The sequence below is a fragment of the Colletotrichum navitas genome (assembly GCF_030913465.1).
Source record: "Colletotrichum navitas strain CBS 125086 chromosome Unknown LY79scaffold_36, whole genome shotgun sequence".
Lineage (NCBI taxonomy): Eukaryota > Fungi > Ascomycota > Sordariomycetes > Glomerellales > Glomerellaceae > Colletotrichum > Colletotrichum navitas.
Window position 1 is genome coordinate 30,538 of NW_026850582.1, and position 20,167 is coordinate 50,704.

The following is a 20,167-nucleotide window of genomic DNA, read 5'->3' on the forward strand; positions in this document are numbered from 1 at the left end:
TCCTCAACATATCCACGGCAAAAAAAGGGAAGGCATACGGATCAATCTAGGAGACGACAGGCTTGCGAACCTGGTGGGGGGGAAAAAAGGAAGAAGAAAAAAGATAATGCACTTTCCCGAAACATTGTGACTCGGCCACGTTGGACAGGCAGTTGTGCTTTGGGACACGCCATTCGAAGAAAGAGGGAGAGGACGAGAAGAAAAAGCAAGAAAAGAAATAGCAGAGGCGAGCCGGCGGATCGGAGGACGGTAAAAGGCGCCGCCGCCAGCCACCGTTTGAGATTCTGCAGTCTCTGTACGCCGTCTCGGTGCAAGTTCCTGTCTTCCTCGCCGCGCTTCCCCATGCATCCATCCATCTGTCACAGTGTTACCTACCCGCTTGTCACCCAGTCCGTGTCCTCCTCGAGATCGAATGGAGGAGAGGGAATGAGAGAGCCAGGGGGGGGGAAGCCACACACCACGACTCACTTCACGCCCCCGTAACGCCTATCCATCCTCTCTCCCCCCACTTCTTCATTATAAACTGTATCCGTACGGAGTACTTAGTGCCTGACTTATGTAGTACAGATGGTCTACCAACGTAAACCATCCACCCACACTTCAACCAACACGTTCGACTCGTTCCCCCCACCCCGGACCGGAGCTGATCCCGAAAAGAATACCCCTGCATGCCGAGAGTCATCATCTTCACCGGCGCCCCGGAGGCCGACTGGTCCTCCCCGGACCTCCTCATCCCCCCCTCCGCTTCCGCTTCCGCTTCAGCCCCGGCACCCATCTCGCATTCGACATCAACACCCCCCGCCGCACCACCGGCCTGGCGCTCCCTCCCGCTCCACCGCCGGCCCCTGGTCACGGGCTTCTCCCAACCCCACGGCCTGCCCTCCGACTTCCTCCCCCCCGCCCACTTCTTCTCCCTCTCTCTCGACGCCGACTCCCAGCAAGACACGACAACCGCCGGCGCGTCCCAGGAGCTCCTGTCGCAGTTCTACGACCACTCTCTCGCCCTGCACCACTCTCTCGCCTCCTCGCAGCTGCCCCCGCCGCTGACGCCGTCGCACCCCGACACGCCCGCCGCCGCCGGCATCCGCCGCGTCCTTCCCCCCTCGACGGCTGAGCAGCACACGGTGTCCTTTGACGAGACGACGGCCACCGAATCCTTCGTCTCGGAGACGACCGACTCCTTCCAGGACACCACCGCCGCCGCCGCCGACCTGACGTCGTCCGGCGCCCGGCCCCCGCCCGTGACGGCGCCGCCCCACCACCACCTGAGCGACCTGAAGGACATCCCCGCCGGCCCGGACCTCCTCCGCCTCGCACCGCAGACGGTGACGGTGAACCTCATCGCCGGCGTCATCTCCGTCTCAGAGCCGCGCGGCGTGACGACCCGCTGGGGCAACGAGCTGTCGCTCGTCGAGGTGCTGATCGGCGACGACACCCGCGCCGGCTTTGGTGTCACCTTCTGGCTGCCCTCGAGCGGCGGTGGCGGAAGAGACAGGGACGAGGAGGGCACGACGCCGATGCGGCTGCGGAGGCAGGACGTCGTCCTCCTGCAGAACGTCGCCCTGCACGTCTTCCGCGGCAAGGTGTACGGGCAGAGCCTGCGCAAGGGGCTGACGAGGACGACGGTGCTGTACCGGAGGAAGCTTGGCGACGACGACGACGACGACGAAGAGGGCGAGTACTACCGCCGGAGGGACCTGGAGGCGGGCGGCGGGGATGGGGCGCACCCGCAGCTCGTCAAGACCAAGAGGGTGTGGGAGTGGGTGCTGAGGTTCGTGGGAGGGGAGGAGAGGACCGGCACCAAGGGGAATAAGAGGAGGGGCTGGGATGCGCCGCCTGATGACACCCAGTGAGCGGCTTCACACGTACACATACACAACACATACATACATTCTTCCTCTACAGTTTCAATGGCACAAAACGCATCATTCAATATCACAACAAATTGCATTCAAAAGAGAAGGAGCATCCAACCCGGCGTACGCTCCATGCTGCCTTGATCCATATCGTACAGCGATCGTTCCACACATCTACACAGCAACGGCAGCGGCGCCGCTCTTGTCTTGCTGTTTGACACTCTTCCACTGGAAACCCAAGCAGGCAAAGAAGGCGGCACACACGCCAGCGAGTGCGACATAGAACGTGTGCCTCAGCCCCACCATGTAGGCCTCCAGCACCACCGGGATCAGGTCGACGCGGCCCATCTGGGTCAGGATGCGGCGGACCTGGTCGGCTCCCGAGTTGATGAAGATAGCGGGGTTGATGCCGGGGGCGTTATTGGTAACCCCGTCAATGAGCCCCTTCTGAAACAGCGTCTGGCAGACGGCAATCATGACGGCGCCGCCCAAGGCTTGGAAGAACTGCACGCAGGCCGAGGCGACGGAGACATCCTCCTGGGGTAGGACGGTCTGCACGACGAGCATGCCAATCTGGAAGCAAACACCGGTGCCGAGGCCGGCGAGGACCTGGTAGCCGAACCACGCGCGCATGGGCGTGTCGACGTCAAAGGTTGTGATCAGGCCGGTACCCACGGCGTACAAGGCGACGGAGGGGAGGACGACGGCGTTGTAGTAGCCGACGTAGGAGATGAGCGCACCGCCGCCGATGTTGCCGACAACAGACGCCAGGAGGTAGGGCAGGATCTTGATGCCGGCCTGGACGGCGCTGGCGCCCTGTATGACCTGGAAGTAGATCGCTGGTGGTCTGCGTCAACGTGCTGTAGAGAACGACAACGCTCGGCGAAGGGATGGGCACTTACACAGGTAGTAGATGAGGGGAAAGAAGCCGGCGCTGAAGAGGGCGCCAAAGAGGAAGGCGCAGAGTACGTTGCGGTCTTTGAAAAGCTTGGGGGGCAGCGTGCCCCTATCGCCCTGCCACAACTGGATGGCGACGAAGACGGCGGTCATGAGGGCGAAGCCGATCAACAGGCCAATGACGGTGGAGCTGCTCCAGGTGTACACGCTGCCGCCCCATTGCAGCGCGAGGAGCAGGCAGATGATGGCGGGGATGAAGATGGCGGTGCCGATGAGGTCGAGCTGCATGATGCGCCGGAAGATCGACTCGCCGAGGACGTTGTTCTCCTGGTTGATGGTCAGGAGACAGATGATGAAGAATACGACGCTACCGCCGACGGGCAGATTGACGTAGAAGCACCAGCGCCAGGTGGCCTTCTCGGTGAAGACGCCGCCTAACAACGGGCCGGCGACGGAGGCAATGCCCCACATGCCTCCGATGAGGCCTATGGCTATGGGCCGCTTCTGGAGGGGCATGGTGTACGCGATGATGACGATGGATCCGGAAATCAGGCCGGCGGTGCCCATGCCGGCAATGGCGCGGCCGACGATGAAGGCGGTGGAGGTCGGGGCCAAAGCGCAGATGAGGGAGCCGATCTCGAAGATGGCAATGGCTCCGAGGTAGGACCACTTGATGCTGAAGAGGTTGTAGATGGTGCCGTACATGGGCTGCAGGGCGGTGGTGGTGAGGAGGTAGGCGGCGCCATACCAGCCAATGTCCTTGACGGTGCCGTAGTCGGCCGTGATGGCGCCTAGGGCCGGGGCGACGATGGTCTGATCCAGCGCGACGATGAAAACGGTTAGGCACAGCGAGATGATGATGAAGACGAGCTTCAAGCCGGATGGGTACACGACTTTGCCGTCCTCGGAACCGTGGTCCTGCTTGCTGATCGAGTGAGTGGCGGTGGTCATGCCATCGCGCGAGTGTTGCTCATCGGCGGTAACGGAGGGATAGGCCGACGTGGTGATGTCGTTGAGCTTCTTTTCGGGATACTTTGAGTCCATGGCGGCGGTTGACTAGACTTCTTTCCCCCTTTCGCCGCAAGGGAGGAGGAAACCTCGTGAATAGTGTATAGTCTTACAAGTGGTAGGTGACGAGGGTTACTTTGACAAGATGTAGAAAGGACGACCAAGGAGTGAGCCTAGAATAAGGAGGGCAAGAGCTAGACGCGGAAGGAAAGAGAGGGGTACTTATCCTCCTATACGCCGGATTAATGTTCGTGATAGTGCAAAATCGGAAGCTACAGCTTCCGCGAGTTACGTTTGTACATATGCCACAAGCTCTAATTACACATCTGCAAGCCGCAGGGATAGACTGACTCAATCCAGAGCTTCTCAGGAAAATGGGCAAGTAGGTTCAGCTCAGTAGGTTGGCAGGCTCGGCGTGTGCTTGTTTGCGTTTGAGTGGGCGGGAGGGGACGATGTGGACAGACAGTCTAGAGAAAGGACAAGGAAACTGTCCGAGGAGCGAGTTTTTCCTTGAGGGAAAAGCGATGATTACCACAGTTACGGTACCTGGCCTTACATGCCGTACCTACCATGCAGTACCGGTACTCGTGCCCGGCGAGACGGCGCACCGGGCCAGAGGCCGTTCCAGGGCGGCCCCACCATAGATACCACCTATTTTACCCTCCTAGGTACCTAGGTACTTACCTTGCGCATACTTCCCATTGCGGCTTTACGACGGCTTCAGTCCGACTAACATGGAGTTGACAATATGGCAGTGGGCCGGGGTAAGACAGCAGGGATGAGCAATTGCCAAAGAAGATGGACGAGTAGAGAGTGAGCGCATCATCGGTTCCGCCTCTCTCGGACGTCGGAACCAAGCCTTGGCCGAACTGGATCGGAGTGGGCCCCCGATCATCAACCCTGTTCGGTCTTTTCTGCCATCGACACTTGGTCTTGGGGATCACTGCACGCGTACCTATTGATCCTCCATTCTTCTTCGGGGCTCGCCGAGGGCCATTGTCGTTGCGGACACGGTCGGACGGGAGATGCGAGCGAGTGTTGTGCTTGCCCCGGGAGACGGTCGACAAGACGCCTTCCCGGCCGGTGTACACGATAAGGAAACGCCCTGCTAGGTATTTTAAGCCTTCCCCCGCAGCGTCCCGCGATTGGTGCGGGGAACATTAAGAGTTGTCTGGGCCTTGAGGCGCTGTTTCACATTGCGAATGGGAGAATGCAAGAGGGTGCTTATCGGTAGTGAATTTGCATCCCTACTAGGTACCTTAGCTAAGTACCTAGGCACCTGGGTACCTAGATAGGAACAGTGCCTACCTAAGGTATCCGTACCTCTATCCCTTTGAACACAAGCGCTACCTATTTTAGTGCCTTGGTAGCCAAAGGGGACGACTGGCAATGACATAAGCAGCCTGCTTACATAATTTCCCTCTTGAGTAACTGTTTTTTCCCATCCAGCCCAGGCCCAGGCCGGTTCCAGAACCTCAGTGTGTAAAGGATGCTCACACGTCCAAGGGGACGAAAGATCTCCGTGGTCGGCTGGCGCGAGGCCAGAAAACGGCATCGCCGACAGCTTCTCGCCAGCTCGTCTAGGACCCTTATCGGAAATCCACTCATATTATCTCCCTCTCTATTGTACTTGGAAACCTACGCGCGCGTTTTCGTCAACTTTCAGTCTGCTGCAGCGTGCTGCGCTTGACCACGTGACTTGGCAAAGTTGCCTTGCGTTATAGGCACCCTGCTTCTTGTTGGGATACTTCACGTGAGTACAATGCCTACAGACATATTCTTATCTCTGTTAGGCCTTAGAGAGCAGTGGCTCAGTCGGAGGCAGATGAGCACACATGAAACAAAAAAAAAAAAAAAAAGAAAGAGGAAAAAGAAGAAGGAAAAAGAAAGAAGGGGAAAAAAAAAGGGAAGAAAGAGTATTGAAGTGTTGGTCTGGTCACGTGGGCCACTGCCAGCCAGATATCCAGCCTCTTCACCTTGCCAGCCAGCAGTCCTTTTCCTCTAGTTACATATTACCAATATCAATGGATATTGCCTCGTTACTCGCCGCCACCCACATCACCTACAGGTTATAAGCCCAGGCCTCTACCTTTTCTAACGCTATTAAAGCTATTTAGACCTTTTTTTTTCTTTTTTTTCTATAACAAATATCCTTACTGATTTCGCATAACTGACTAGCGCTCCTGCCTAGTCAGGCAACTATAACAAGGATTTTTCACCCTTGCCATAACAAGGATTTTTTACCTTTGCAACAACCATAACAAGGATTCTCACCCTTGCAACAACAAACACCTATCACAACAAGGGTCCCTTGCCCTTGCCAATCAACCATAACCATAGCTCCTGCTATATCTTGCCTCACTAGTCTTCCTATTCTCCACAGCAAAAAGAACTATTGCCACTGGCTGCTTGCCATTAAGGCCCTTCTTAACAAGGACAACCTTCTTAAGTATGCTGAATCCAACATCCCTGCTCCTGCCAATGACCGTAAGCAGTGGCGGAAGGCCTGAGCCTCAGCCTACGGCATCATCATCAACAGCATTGGGCCTATCCTTCCTTGCCTTAAGGGCTCTGGTTGGACCCCTAAGGGCCGCTGCCCCTACAAACTCATAAGCAAGCTTAAAGCCATTATCCCTCAGGTGTCTAGTGATGCCATTGCTGACCTTATCTGTGACTATAGACGCCTTAACGTTAATGACTCCAAGGATCTCTTCAAGCATCTTAAGACCTTCCATACCATAAGCCAGAGCATCAATAGACTCATCACTGACCAGAAGGCCATGTACTTCTACTTTCTTCTAAACTCAATTTACAGCAACAGCACCTTATCTAGGATCTTTGACAAGTACGCTGCCATCAAGCCTCAGGAGGCTAACCTCCAAGATCTACTTAACAACCTCTATCGCAAAGCTAACACTATTAGCTCTATTATAGCTAGCAAGGCTGCTCTTGTTAAAGTCAAGGCCAAAGATAGCATTATATATGCCCATTGCAGTGCTAACCATACTAGCAGCAAGTGTTACTTTGCCTATCTAGAGCTTATCCCTGTTAATCACCCTCACTATAAGGAGCTTTACAAAAAGGCCTATTACTATCACTGCACTAATGCCTACTGCAACAACTGCCCTGGCTCTGTCTTTATTAGAGGTGCTTCTGGCGCTCTTGGAGGATCTTCTATTGCTAGATGAGGCTATATAAATACAGTTTTGAGGGGAGGATTTACATCACTTGAGGGGAGGATTCATGTATGATAGCAGTCTGGCTAGGCAGAGCTGAGGGGAGGTGTTGGTCTGGTCACGTGGGCCACTGCCAGCCAGATATCCAGCCTCTTCACCTTGCCAGCCAGCAGTCCTTTTCCTCTAGTTACATATCACCAATATCAATGGATATTGCCTCGTTACTCGCCGCCACCCACATCACCCACATGAAGAGTCAATTGTGCTAGCTATCCACTCAGAACGTAGTCATAGAGTGGTCGGTTCGAATGAAAATGTACTAATCTCTCCGCAAGCTCGGCAAAGGCCCAGACCAGCCGAGCGGGAACGCAGGCGACTTGAGAAGACTGACCAGAGGAGTCTATTATGACACTCCGGTCAGAATCGGACTCGTCACGTTTCATGGACGACCCTACTGTCTTCCCAAAACCACCATAACTTTCCTTGTCCGTCGACATCATAGTCTGGGCTGGTGCCATGACAAGGTAAGTATGCGGCCCTTGCGATACCTTCTTCATACCAGTGACAAGCTCTTTTGTGGCTTTCTCGCATATCAACTTTCTCTGTTCGACTGTAAAGCTGTCCAGAACTTTGCCAACTTCACCCCAAAGGCGCAGAACATCGTCTGGATTGCGGTTGTCGACGTAAACTGAGAGCGTCAGCTCAAGCTCAACATGCACACCAGGCTTGCCCTCGACGGAATGCGGGCTTTGGCTTTTGACAACGCTTCCAACCACACTGGAGAAGCCACCCATGACTGAAATGAAGTCCGGGAGACTTTGCTTCTGTTCCCCTTTCTCGTTCTTGTAGTGTCAGCCATGTTTTAGCAATGCTTTTGCGGCGTCCAAGTCCGCACAAGAATGGGGGTTCAGATCGGCACGTAGGATATGGCGGATGTCTTCGAACGTCAAACAATACGTTTCGGTCGCAATTGCTCCCAGACTTTTCTCCACACCGTTTCGAACACTTTTAGCCTTGTCAAGATCTCTGATGTACGGTTCCTGAATGCATGGCAAAATTAGTCTCACAATGTCCTTATATGCATTCAGTAATGCTTACCGCAGGCCTTTGGTTTTCTTGAAGGAAGTTCATGATGAAGAATGGTATGTATTAAGCTATGAGTAGATGCCGACAGGTATGTGGAGATAGAAATCCCTTCATCAGTGGATTTGTCGACTTTTATACCATCCACCCTTGGCTTGGGAGTTTACACGAACGCTTGATAGACAGCCTCCTTTCCACCCACAGAGGCTTACCCAAGACTCGTCCTGACAAGTAACATCGAACGTGCCGTCATGGGCCATCTCGGCAACAGGAAGATGGCTTCCTTTCTCTCCACCGTCTCGCTTTCGCCGACGCATGTCGTTGAGACAATGTGCTCATACCATACATTAAAGACTTGCATCATTTTTTCAGCTGAACAGGGACATGCGGGCACTAGTTCGTCTGATTCTGACGGGCAATTGGACTATACTGTAGTCTGGAATCACCAACTCACGAGGTCAGTCGTAATAAGAAAGCAATGCGCAAGATAAAAAGGCGCATTCGCCCTTGCACTGCGTAGAATTGAATCATCAAACACCTCGTTCTCTCATCATCCTCCTTCACTGTAATTCGTTTCGATTCTTCCTTTCAAAGATGGGCAATGCTCTAAGTGCCTTAATCGCTCCCAATGAAGCAGCTGACGAGAATGAGAGGAAGAAGAAGGAACAACTGGAGCTAATGATGAAGCTCGCAGATGCACGACTGGACACATTTCAAGGGGAGCTGGAGAAAATGTTCCTGGACCGTGAGTCGGCGATGAAGACTAGTGTGCCAGGAAAGAGAGCATTGAGATTTGAGCGTCACGTCGCTGTTGATGCTGAAAGCACTGTGGGTTTGCATTCAAATCGACTCCAGAGTCCTTCACAAGCATCCAGTCGCTAATCTTGCAATACCCTAGCCCGGAAAAGGCGTTGAGGATGCCGTGGACTCCTTCTTCGGCGCTTCTGAGACGGGGGCCAAGGGCGTCCTCGACGGTTTCAAATCCGTGGTCAAGACAGGCCTTTCTGCGATTCTCGGCGACTCCTCAGCTGGCGAAAGCTATGACAAGAAGTTCTTCGTTTGTATGAAGCAGTATGATGAGCTCCTTCCATTTCTGTTACAAAGCCAACGAATGCTGATCAATGTTATCTAGCAACGCTATCATTCGTGTCGACATGTATACATACAAGTACACCTTCGGTAGCAAGGGAGTGGTCGATGTGCACAAGAACATCTTGGCCTATATCCTGTGCATCTCCGTTGTCGATCATAGGGATGTTACCCTTGACGAGCTCATCTATCTCGCTTCTGAGTTTGCCGGCGACGGTGATGTTGGACCGGGATCTGGATTCCAGCAATACCTGGAGATGATTATGAAGACCTGGAATGCTCTGAGAGCTATTGATCCTCTGCCTGTTAGCGGGAGGCCAGCTCTCGAGTACCCCGTGAACCTGCAGCTACCAGTCAGGACTACTCCTTCAGCCTAAAATTGACCATTTTATCTCCCCTGTATGGGTAGCTAGTCGCACATGAATGTTCATTCAGAATCTTTTATCCAAGCTGTACTTTGTGGCCTTATTTGGTTCAGAGATGCTGTACTGGACGGGAAGATCAATTTCATGGGACAGCGTCAGTTTCTTGACTCCATTTATATCCACGTCGAGGTGACCAAGCATCAACTCAACAGAAGGCTTTTCCTGACAGCAGTCAAGCACCAACTTCGGTCATCGCACCCTTGAGGCTGTGTCAGTTCTGCTCAATGGCTCTCCTATTCAACAAGGGACATGATGGTAATATTGTCATCCAACAAGCATTCTGGATTTCGACTCCCAATGAAGAACCACACCGCTAGTCCATAGAGGGCGTTAACGAGATCGAGAATACTGCTTGAGTATGATCTCAAGGCTATCCGTCTTTAAGTGAATTCCCACCAGCCTGGCTGCGAGAAAGGGAGCCAGCCTGTCCGCACAATCCCTCCCCTGGAGGACGTGGTTGACAAATACAATGATGCATGCCTGGGTGAGCTTGACAGGGTCATGGTCAAGCTGAAGGACAGCAACATCAAGATGATCATTTCTCCCCATGACTCCAACTCCCTCCTGGGTGACTATCGCGCGTAGGTTGCCTGCACTTAGCTCCCTCCCAGACACGCCACAGCCTTATTGACCTGCATCTTCAGCGGTATTTATTACGACACCTTCGGCAGGGATGCATTCTATGTAGATCAAACCGCTTTTGATGCCTACGACGCGCGTCTGTCACGTATAATTAACTTTCAAGGCGCTGGAAGAGTGTCCCTACAGCCAGGTTGAAGATGTTCTGCCTGTTGCGTGACCATTTTGCGAGCTTCCATAGCGACGACGGCGACTCTGCCGCCTGTTCCACATTCTCACGGTGTATGGTTCGCAGTGCTTTTCGTATTAATCGCCCCTTCTGGTTCCTGGCTACGCGCTATGCCTCCCAGCTTTGTTCGGTACGTTCCTGGCTGTATATCCGCCTCAGGCGCTTCCTTCAGTGCATTGTACCGAGCCCTTGTTCTTCCTGCCGCGAAAGAAATATTCGGCGCTCTTCTTTTTAGGCATGATCACTGCCCTGTTCGCAAGGCTCATGGGTTAAAGGATCAAGTGATCACCTGTTGCCGAAATCCGCAGAGTAAGAGCAGGAATTGGGTATTATCCGTTTGCGCAGGTAGGAAGTATGATGATGAGATGGAAAACAAGCGACCGCAGCGTCTCATATACTCATGACATGAGCCCAGCGCCCAGCGCTATTGCGAATATGATATGCGCAATTTTCGTGTCTCGTGGCTAAGCATCAGGCAGGCGGCATTCATGTGTCAAGAGAATGAAGAGGGTCGACAGACTCCGGGCTCGCTAACCAATCTGTCCGCGCCTCACCCCTGGTTGCATTCAACTGGAGCCTGATCCATGGCGAAAGGCGCATGAATTTAAGGCCATACGTTGTCAATTCATAAATGGGTAGGTGAGAGGTAATAGGTTAGCATGCAGCTTGTCGGAGGAATGGGCGAAGTTGAGGTGAACAAAGGTGATGCTCACTGAGCAAGGGTGATCAAAGCCTGAGCAAGAGCGGCGTTGCTGACTAACCCGGCCGGGGCGCGGACGTCCTGGGTTTCGTGGTAGACTACCTAGGTACCTAGTCCTCACCCCTGCAACAGTGCCGCTGTGGATCAGCGAAACAAATGGCCAGAAGCACGGGCGCATCGCTGAGGTACCGCCCCTACTAATCTGCGTGTGCCGATACTTATCTGTCACTTGCAGAGTACCGCCTGCGCAAGAGCCCCAGCATCCATCACCCGCCAAGGTTCGCTGTAAGTGGCTGTATGCGCATCGCCCTCCCGCCGCGTCGACTGAACCTCCGCTCTTAACCCACGACACGCCGACTGCCATGAGAGGCTGGCCGCGTTGATGCCATTTCCCGTCTCGCTGGTATCCCCACACAGACGACGCTCCAGACGACACTGCAACAGTCTTACCATGCCATTCGTCGAAATACACCATTTATCCAGTATCTCAATGATCTTCCCAAACCCATAATCACGACCCCGAAACGTCACCGAGCCCACCCACGCCCCAGTACGAACGATCCACTACCCGCTATTGACAAATATAATCCCATAGCAGTCGACGGCCTGTCTTGTTCACTCCTCGCCAACAACGGTGCAACCAGCTCTGCTGATACCATGGATCGAGCCATGGACTTGAGGGACATGGACTTTGAATCCGCCATCCTCGACGACGAAAAGGACGTCGACTTTGTTATCGGACACGCTCTCTCTACCCCACACCCGCTGGGCCGCTCGCCGCTGTCCAAGACGCGCTCCATGTCTGATGGAGGAGGGACCCCGGTGAAGCTCACGCCCTCGCCGCACGTTGCCGACGGTCGCCAGACATCCAAAGATGACAACCATATCAGAGAATCCGTCACCACGCCCGTCACTCCCCACCGATGCGAGTTTCCCCTCCGAGGCCTCACACTGCAGATGCCTACGAACCGCGACCCGGCCTCCTCTGCAGCCTCCTCGTCCGCCGCCTTCACAAAACCCGCACCGCTGTCCCCCAAGCTCGATCACTCCCAGATTTATGCAAGCCCCACCAACATCCTGCCGCGTCGCTCCCGCGGCCTCGATTTCTCGCGTGCTGCTACCAGCCTGCACCACTCGACCCTCGCCGAGTCGTCGCCCGACTCATCGCCAACCATTGGGGGAAGAGCCATGAACATCCCCGGCCGCAGGAGTAATGATTACGGCCAGGCCGAGCAGACGACCAACTCGCTCTGGTCCATGATGGGGAACCACGAGCGCATGACCGTGTCCAGCTCGCTCGGCAGCGCGAACCATCTGGGCTCGGATTCTTCTTCGTCTTCCGACGACGACGACTTGATGGACGAGGATACGGACGAGCCGTACATCGGGACGCCCCAGGCCAACAAATCCGTTCCTCCTCTCGGCATCCAGCCGATGATGATGGCGCCGTGGGGAGGCTCTCCCGCGATGAACAGCCTTATGCGCTTTCAGCACAGGCAGCGGCAAAGAAAGCAGCCGAAAAAGAAGCACAAGCTGCCGCTAAGTCTTGGCTTCAGTCCCTCCACAAACGCTGGGGTCTCCAAGTCACCGCCCAGTACCATGCCCAAGGATATGGCCGGTCATTCTCGGCGGGAGAGCATCAGCTGGCAAGCGAATCAGCTCCATATATCCGGGAGCGAGGAAGAGCGAGCCGATAACGTTGACGGTCTTGTTACAACTCCCAGCCGCGACGGACAGCGTCCAACCGTCATGCGACGCGTTGTCACACGTCGTGGGAACCTGTTGCCCAAGACGAAGAATTTCGCTCGTATCAGGGCGGCCTTGTTCGAGGAAGGAGCCCCCATCGAGACGGAAACTCAACGAGAGGCCGAAGTCGTCCGTCAAGTGCGTGAGAGCGACGTCGACCTTGGGGGATCCCGTCAGCAGACGGTGCTGGCCACCGCGTACTCGTCGCCAAGTCTTGGACCCCAAGACCAGCACCTGGACGACATTCCGGAAAGCATGATCACCGAATCGGCCCTCAATCTCTCGGGCAGCTTTAAGCAACAAGCCTTGAAGAACTCAAAGGGTACCAAGTTTTGGGACACGTTTTCCGAGTCGAGCAGCATCGGCGCCCGCACAACGCCACCGCCCCCGAACGGGGGCTTGCCCCGCGGCTCGTCTTCCGGCATGAGCGAGGACATGTGCATGGACTCGCCGTCGCTCGGGCCCACGGCGGGTTTTGCCATGGCCGCCAGCAGCGGTGAATCTCAAAAGGGCGACACCCCTCTGCTCGCGCAGGGCCCACAAACGGCGCCCAGTGTCGCAGATATCACACGCCGCATCAACAGCAAGCGCCGGCGGGACGACGACCACGACCCGGTTAGTCTCAAGCGTCGGGCCGTCAGTCCCGGCATGAGCGTGCATAACTCGCCCATCATGCAGAGCCCCATGCAGCGCGACGTGGCGCCTTGGGGGTCGCGGCCGGGCAGCAACAGCGGTGAGCGCGGCGGAAGCGGCGCGGCGAGCGAGTCGGGAAGCCTAGGCGGCACCCCCGGCAGCGGCGCCAACGCCAGCGGCCGTTTGAACGGCAACAAGGGACGTGTTGGGTTCCAGGGCATGGTCGACACCCACGACGGCCTGATGCGTATGAGCATCGAGTGATTATTAGGTTTATTCAGGGCGCTCTTGGAGCATTGTCGGCGCAATCTGCATTCATTCTAGGCGTTTGGTAAGTGAGGGGCAACGACGGATATCTTTGGTTGAAAAGTACACTACGGACGGGGAATCAGGACGGCGAATCGGCAGGTTATATAGGGGGGGGGGGAGAGAGAGGGAGAGAAAAGGAGAAACCAACCAGTATATCCATAGAAGCCTTTACTCGGCGACACACAGACGTGGAAAAAAGAAACGCTACACACATAACAAACACTTCAAACGAAATAGAGTCGTAATGACCAAAGGCATTGTACAGAGTGATCATACGAACATGGCGGTGACTGTTGGCCGTGGTATCTTGCCCTTCCCCAACTCCTGTATACGCCTGTAACTGTAGCTGCAATGCACCCAGAACCCTCTCCCGTCCCCAGAACCAAGACCGACACGGGGGAAGAAGCGCCCTCCCCTCCCTCTCGTGTAGCTCGGCCCAACCCGGTGGCAGAGGTATATAGTGACTAACAATGGTACTAATAAATACCCTTCAAAAAAAACCTCCCATTCGACACATCGTACACATCTGGCTGGGAACCAGAACCCCCCTTTGCCTGCCTCTTGCCTCCTTACACCCCCCACGGTAGCGGGGGGGAAGGGGGGCCCAAGCTATTCGACGCCGACGCCCTCCTCGGGGACCCGCAGGCTGCCGAGCTTGTCGTCGAGCCAGCGAGCCAGGTCCTCGGCGTGGCGGCGCAGGACCACGACGCCGGCCGTGTTGACGCTGCCGACGCTGGCGAGGCTCGTCGTCGTCTGCGCGCCGACGCTGAGGACGCTGTCAGCTTCGGAGGGGGAGGCGGGCACGAGGGCGGGGGTGGCGCCGCCGGAGCCGCCGTTGGGCTGGTGGTGCTGGTGGTGGTGCTGCGTGTGCAGGCCGTGGGCGGGCTCGGGGGCGTTCGGATCGATGGACTCGGCGAGGGGCCCGATGCAGACGAAGAGCAGGCCGCACTTTAGGCGGCGGATGACGACGACGCCGCCGGCGAGCTGGACGGTGATGGTCAGCGGTTTCCCCGCGCCCCCTGCGCCTGCTTTTGCTGCTGCGCCGCCGCCGCCGGCCGTCGCGCTGGTGGTGGTGGTGGTGGTGGTGGTGTTGTCGTTGTTGTTATTGTTATTGTTATTGTCGGCGGACGACTGCGGCGGCGACGACGAGGAGTTTGGCAGCGCGTCGGGGATGTCGGGGGCGGTGGAGGCGTGCAGGGCGAAGAGGGAGGAGGCGACGGTGGCCTGCGTGCGCAGCAGGGAGACGGGCTCCGGGGAGGCGTGGGCGAGGAGGCGGCCGGAGGGGGTCGCGAGGAGCGCCGTGTGCAGGTGGGCGTTGAGGTTGGCGGCGAGGAAGGCCGTGAGGCGCTTCGTTAGGAGGAGGGGGGGCGTCGGCTGGGAGAGCGACATTTTTTAATACTTTTTTTTTTTTTCTTCGTCGTTGGCCGGTTGTGTCAGAGGTGAGGGGGGTCGCGATCGTCGTGATGGTGTGGTGTGGGAGTTGGGGGGTGGGGGTCGGGCCTATGGGACGGTTATCGTGTCGCTTTCCAATGGCTTCTTCTCCTTCTTTTTTTCTTTTTCTTTTTTCTGGTGAAGAGATCAAGACGGGCGTCGCGGTCGCCAAGACTAATCGACGGTATTCGCAGCTGGATCTCGGGCTCGAGGCCGGCCTGGGAATACGGGTGTGGCGGGCAAAAGGTACGGAGAGAGGTCGAGGTTGGTGAGATCCACGAATCGAGAGAGCTGTATTCGCACGCTGAGGAGCCTCACGGTCCGCGAGCCCGGGTGGGGCGACCTTGGCCGTCAACCGTTTCGAGGGTACGTACTCCGTACTCCGTACTACGACCGATGCGCCACGCACTGATGGTGGGGGCGGGCACCCGTCGCGTCCCAACTCTCGTCACCATTTATTTCTTTCATGTAGTTCCGGTCGCGCTGATGCGGATAGACTGTCATTGTGTCTGTCTGTACCTTGGGTAGTCTTGCTCCAGTGCCGTCGCGTGATGGATGGGATGAACGGCCATAGAACGAGCGTGGACTAGCTTTATTACCTGGCCGCAACCGGCGATCGGAGAACTATGCAACGGCGCTGCGGGATATCGGCACCAATGTGTGTACTGTACATCTACATTGTGGGGAACAGACCGACAGACCAACGCCAACAGAACCAGACGACCAGTGTAGGCCGAATCGACAACTCATCCATCCATCTCCTCAGCCTTTCCCACGGCGGCAGCATTATTCAACACGAGGAACCGGTACTCGAGGTCATCATCGACGTCCACGTACTCCCGTCCGTCCTCAGTCTCGCTTCGCCAGCGCCGGTACAGCACCTCAATCTCGACCGCCAGTCCCTGGGTGCCGACGGCCGGCGCCTCGAGGTCGTAGTTGAGCAGCATCCGCACGGCGAGGACGAGGTTCGAGGAGTAGCGCGCGCGGTGCAGCGCCTCGTCGATGTGAACGTCCGTCTCGGCGGTGCAGGGCGTGGGACAGTGGCACCCGCGGAAGGCGTCGTGCTCGCACTCGCGGCCCGAGTGTTCTCCGTTGTAGACGCAGCTGACTTTGGCGCACCGCCGGATGTGGATGCATCTGCAGGCTCTACACCCGTCAAGGCTGGGGAGGGAGTGGCCGGTCATCATGCGGAAGAGGACGGCGCCTAGGGCCCAGTGCTCGTCGCTGAGCGTGTACAGCCGTTTGCCCTGCGGTTTAGGTTAGTTGCCGCGAGCCCGCGCAGTGGGTTTCGAGGACTCACATTTCTCCCGGTACCGAGGTACTCTCTCCACTGCTTGGCCATATTGGCCAGGCCCATATGACCCTTCTTGGGTGCGATCGGGAACCCGATGCTGTGAGGCAGCGGCTTCTCGTCGTCGGGTGCCCCGTCCCGCCGCGCGGGCACGCCCGATACGAAGGCGTTTCCAAACTTGCCCAGCTTGCACACGCCGTACGTCTCCCTGCCGCGCGGGTGCTGGAAGAAGACGGTCTGGGCGTTGATGCCCCGGTGCAGGATGGGCATCCACTCGGCGTCCGTCCTCATCCAGCGCCGCTCGCCGCTGGCCCAGTTCACCTCCTGGCGGTACCCATCGTGGAGCCAGACGAGAGCGCGCATGATTGACACGAGGACGTGCCAGCATAGAGACTCGGGCAGGAAGCAGCCCGGGTCGGCGTCGGCGTCGGGGTTCGCGAGGAGGTTCTCGAGCGTGCCGGCATCGCAGATGTCCCAGACGAGGTAGTCCTCGGTGGCGTTGACGCGCGGGTGGACGGGCTGCTGGCGGAGATAGCCGGCAAGGGAGATGATGTTCTCGTGGTTGAGGATGTGGGAGACGTTGCGGCCGAGGTTGCAGTCGTAGAGGAGGTCCATGAGACCCTTGACTTGGCGTTGCCTCTTTGTCGTGAAGCTCATCGAGTACTTGCCCGCCTCGTAGTACTCGTCAAAGTCGTCCACTTTGCGCGCGATGAACTCCTCGCCGTCGACATAGCTGGGGTTCTGGGCGACCCGCCGCGCCAGCCATATCTCGTCCTGGACTCTCTTGACGAGTTGGAAAGACGGCTGGGGATGATCCAGGTCCTCCATTTTTTTTTTTTTTTTTTTTTTTTGGTGATTGCGACTAGATAGCGGCAGACTGATGTCAAGAGGAAATGCAGACGACGTAGATGCGGTCGACGGCCAGACATCGCGGCAGGGAACCTGAGCAACAGGATGTTGTCATCTTTGTAGGCCTCCTTTCCTTTGCAGGGCATTGTAACCTGCTGGGAAGCGAAGCGTCTTCATGAATGCAGCCCCTTCGCGGTCAAGACAAAGAATGGCCTCGCTGCCATTGTCTCCCTTTTCGATTCAACGGCTGCCGCCTTGGCAAGAAAGAAAAAAACCCCCCGGTTGCCGCTTGCGCCTCTTGTGCATTCAATTCCCACGACCGTCAGGATACAAAAGAGATAATCACCGCAGGACTAGTCCAGGTGTCCTCGACGTCGGAGCGATCATATCTTGCTCGGTCAGGTTCGCCAGACGTCGAGTAACCAGAATGGCGATGCTCTCTCGACCGATGCTACCGCTGCCTGTAGTTTCATTATTGGAGCACTGTCGCAGGCTTGACCAAACATTAGGAAACATCTCAAGCACCCGCGCTGAGGCGTCAACCACTTCGCAGACCTGGCCCTCGGGGTTCGCGCAAGCACAGCCATTCTTGAACCCACCGTAGCCACCATATCACGGTCACGCCTTTATCGGCGTGTTGCATCAAGATTGGGATAGGGATAAAGATAGCCGATCACCCGGGGTAATCCACGTGCACCTCGCAAGCACCTCTAACGAGAACAGCCCCCTCCCGCTGAGCAAATTGGCCGTGGAAGCGAAATGGTGCGACTTCCAGATGTGGGAGGCGGCCAAGATTACCCTAGGCGTATTTTTCCCATGGTACCCATATTCTACAGGGCCGGGTTGGCCAACAGCTGCCGTCTGATCCGAAAGTGTTTTTGGCGTTTCCCTTGCAAGACGTTTGCGGAAGCTGATTGGTCGGGTTGTGCTTGGGAAGGACTCTAAGAGTGACGCAAGGAGTGCCGCTGTCAATCATGGCTCGTCTGTACTGGAAACGACCCTGCCTGCGATCGGCTGAACCATCGTCGAATGATATAAATGGATTAAGTAACAATGCAAGAAGAGAAAGAATGTGTGTGCACTGGCCAAGTCGGAGGTTGAGGACAATAGGTAGGCAGTGATGCCCCTGTCAAGGTCCAGCCAGGGAGCCGTCTCCGGCTTAATCGACGACTCGACATCATGCGTGCTGGGGTACGATTCACGAACAAGGGCTGCGCGTTTCACTGAGACGGTTCCGGGCGAAGCTGAAAAGCGTTGAGACGGAATGACCGCAGGCGAGGATAGAGACGACAAGTGCTGCTTCCCTCTCTATGGGAACCGGGCAGGGGTGCTTGGTCGTCAGCCACGTCGAGTTTTTGGTCGAGGAGGCCTCGCAGCGCGACCTCAGACCAATCGCCGGCGCTATTTTAGCCTCACGAAGCTGACATTGCAGATCGCGCGGGGAGAGTGGCTGACAATTAGCCCACGCTCCTTTGGGCGGGATGGTCGAGGCCACGCGAGCAGAATAAACACGTTTCCACCATCTCGAGAGGTGCAGGACTTGGTTCAATGGTTGGAAGGGTAAGACGGGCGCGTCCGAGCCGCGGGTGTGGTTCTTTTGTACATTTTGTAAGAGGCAAGAGACGGGAGGCCGCGAACCCGCAGGCCCATGTTCAGCCGCGAACCAGAACCTGTATCCAGCCAGACACAGTCACGACTGGCAGACGGTTACAGGTTTTGGAAGGGTTATTGGGATTCTGGAAATGGTGCTCTTTCAGTGGATGGATTGATGAATGAGCAGCGAATAAAGGGACGGAGGGAGCGGATACACTGTGGGGAAGGGGAGATATCTACCAGATACCTTAGTACAGTATTAGGTAGGTACCTAAGCTTACTCTTCGTGCCTGTTCCCTGTAGGTAGGTACATATGAAGCTATATCGTCGAGACAAGCCAATGAGAGCCGCCACACGGCACGGGAAAATGGGTCTTCAAACACTGCTCTTGCGCTAACCCCAGTCGGGACAGCTAGTGGTAGGGTACCTGCGTTAATGTGGCACGCTAGACGCCGTTGCTCCACATTCTTCCAGACGGTCGAAACTGCCAAACAGCGGCCGCGACAATTTTAGGAGGCATCTGTCTGTGTCTGCGACCGGCTGGGGATGAAAATTAATCGAACACATGGTACTCCGTACATACCACGTAGTAGTCGTTCCAAAATAACCCTGTTCCCCTTTGTCTTAGTACCGTCTCCTATGCTTGTCCCCCCCACCTGCAGATCCCTCTTCAAGACTCGAAGGTCCCGCTTACGTTCCTGTCTTGCGCTCCCTCGCCCTTTTTCACACACACATACACACACATACACGCAGACACGCAACATTCTCTCCCGAACTCGGCGAAGCAGTCTCACGGCCTACCTGGATAGAGCCTAAGACTAGACTCGACTCGGCTTCTTTCGATCGTGCGAGAAATCCACGTCTGTCGCTCCTTCTGTTCTGGACCTCGTCGACTCTTATTTGACAGCTCGGACCCGCGCGTTTCCCTCTCCCTTCCACTCTTTGCTTTTTTCGACATCCTGAGACTCAGCCTTGCAGCCCGCAGTGGCCGATCAAACGCGGATAATCGCCCAACCAGAAATTCCTCCCCCTTAACCCGCAATCCCACCACGACGCCGCTCGCTTTCATCCCCCTCCCAGGCTCCCCCTTCTCGACTGTCAACCGCAATCCGGCCAAGTCCGTACGAATGGTCTACTGGTAAACAACCAACCCGGCTTGGCCTTGCCACCGCTGTCGTCGAGTCATCGCGCACTCGTTACCATTACCCATTTTGATCCATCCCAACGCGCCCCGTCGCTCGGCCATGCTAGCTTAACTGTCCCGCGGTCCGAC

The 20,167-nt window shown here is 56.3% G+C and overlaps 8 protein-coding genes across 8 annotated transcripts; 4 read left to right on the top strand and 4 right to left on the bottom strand.

The window, feature by feature from the left end:
- Positions 1-668: 668 nt before the first annotated feature.
- Positions 669-1,853, top strand: LY79DRAFT_517041 (uncharacterized protein; the record flags this gene model as incomplete). The annotated part of the gene is made up of 1 exon (XM_060554886.1): positions 669-1,853. One exon carries the CDS (start codon positions 669-671, stop codon positions 1,851-1,853), a length of 1,185 nt encoding a protein of 394 aa, XP_060413288.1.
- An 89-nt stretch (positions 1,854-1,942) lies between these two features.
- On the bottom strand, positions 1,943-3,797 carry LY79DRAFT_688441 (major facilitator superfamily transporter; the record flags this gene model as incomplete). The annotated part of the gene is made up of 2 exons (XM_060564695.1): positions 1,943-2,695; positions 2,759-3,797. The coding sequence occupies 2 exons, from the start codon at positions 3,795-3,797 to the stop codon at positions 2,031-2,033; spliced, it is 1,704 nt and encodes a 567-aa protein (XP_060413289.1). The 3' UTR covers positions 1,943-2,030.
- Positions 3,798-5,234: 1,437 nt separating this feature from the next.
- Positions 5,235-5,594, top strand: LY79DRAFT_556226 (uncharacterized protein). The gene has a single exon (XM_060557999.1). The coding sequence runs from the start codon at positions 5,251-5,253 to the stop codon at positions 5,449-5,451; it is 201 nt and encodes a 66-aa protein (XP_060413290.1). The 5' UTR covers positions 5,235-5,250; the 3' UTR covers positions 5,452-5,594.
- Positions 5,595-7,206: 1,612 nt separating this feature from the next.
- Positions 7,207-7,815, bottom strand: LY79DRAFT_659910 (uncharacterized protein; the record flags this gene model as incomplete). Its single annotated transcript, XM_060562755.1, has 1 exon — positions 7,207-7,815. Exon 1 carries the CDS (start codon positions 7,729-7,731, stop codon positions 7,207-7,209), a length of 525 nt encoding a protein of 174 aa, XP_060413291.1. The 5' UTR covers positions 7,732-7,815.
- Positions 7,816-8,560: 745 nt separating this feature from the next.
- Positions 8,561-9,572, top strand: LY79DRAFT_608563 (uncharacterized protein). The gene is made up of 3 exons (XM_060561914.1): positions 8,561-8,848; positions 8,919-9,091; positions 9,153-9,572. Exons 1-3 carry the CDS (start codon positions 8,615-8,617, stop codon positions 9,484-9,486), a joined length of 741 nt encoding a protein of 246 aa, XP_060413292.1. The 5' UTR covers positions 8,561-8,614; the 3' UTR covers positions 9,487-9,572.
- Positions 9,573-11,198: 1,626 nt separating this feature from the next.
- On the top strand, positions 11,199-13,685 carry LY79DRAFT_580385 (uncharacterized protein; the record flags this gene model as incomplete). Its single annotated transcript, XM_060560100.1, has 3 exons — positions 11,199-11,227; positions 11,278-11,327; positions 11,638-13,685. The coding sequence occupies 3 exons, from the start codon at positions 11,199-11,201 to the stop codon at positions 13,683-13,685; spliced, it is 2,127 nt and encodes a 708-aa protein (XP_060413293.1).
- A 654-nt stretch (positions 13,686-14,339) lies between these two features.
- LY79DRAFT_670365 (uncharacterized protein) lies at positions 14,340-15,119 on the bottom strand (the record flags this gene model as incomplete). Its single annotated transcript, XM_060563768.1, has 1 exon — positions 14,340-15,119. One exon carries the CDS (start codon positions 15,117-15,119, stop codon positions 14,340-14,342), a length of 780 nt encoding a protein of 259 aa, XP_060413294.1.
- A 788-nt stretch (positions 15,120-15,907) lies between these two features.
- On the bottom strand, positions 15,908-17,280 carry LY79DRAFT_670366 (uncharacterized protein; the record flags this gene model as incomplete). Its single annotated transcript, XM_060563769.1, has 2 exons — positions 15,908-16,408; positions 16,462-17,280. 2 exons carry the CDS (start codon positions 17,278-17,280, stop codon positions 15,908-15,910), a joined length of 1,320 nt encoding a protein of 439 aa, XP_060413295.1.
- Between the last annotated feature and the right edge of the window lie 2,887 nt (positions 17,281-20,167).

What these genes read in the sequence shown, in the direction of transcription:
- LY79DRAFT_556226 (XM_060557999.1), top strand. Translation starts at nt 5,251, where the DNA reads ATGCTCACACGTCCAAGGGGACGAAAGATCTCCGTGGTCGGCTGGCGC.
- LY79DRAFT_608563 (XM_060561914.1), top strand. Translation starts at nt 8,615, where the DNA reads ATGGGCAATGCTCTAAGTGCCTTAATCGCTCCCAATGAAGCAGCTGAC. An exon ending in CTGTTGATGCTGAAAGCACT is followed by an intron (nt 8,849 to 8,918) that starts GTGGGTTTGCAT and finishes GCAATACCCTAG; the next exon opens with CCCGGAAAAGGCGTTGAGGA. An exon ending in TTCTTCGTTTGTATGAAGCA is followed by an intron (nt 9,092 to 9,152) that starts GTATGATGAGCT and finishes AATGTTATCTAG; the next exon opens with CAACGCTATCATTCGTGTCG.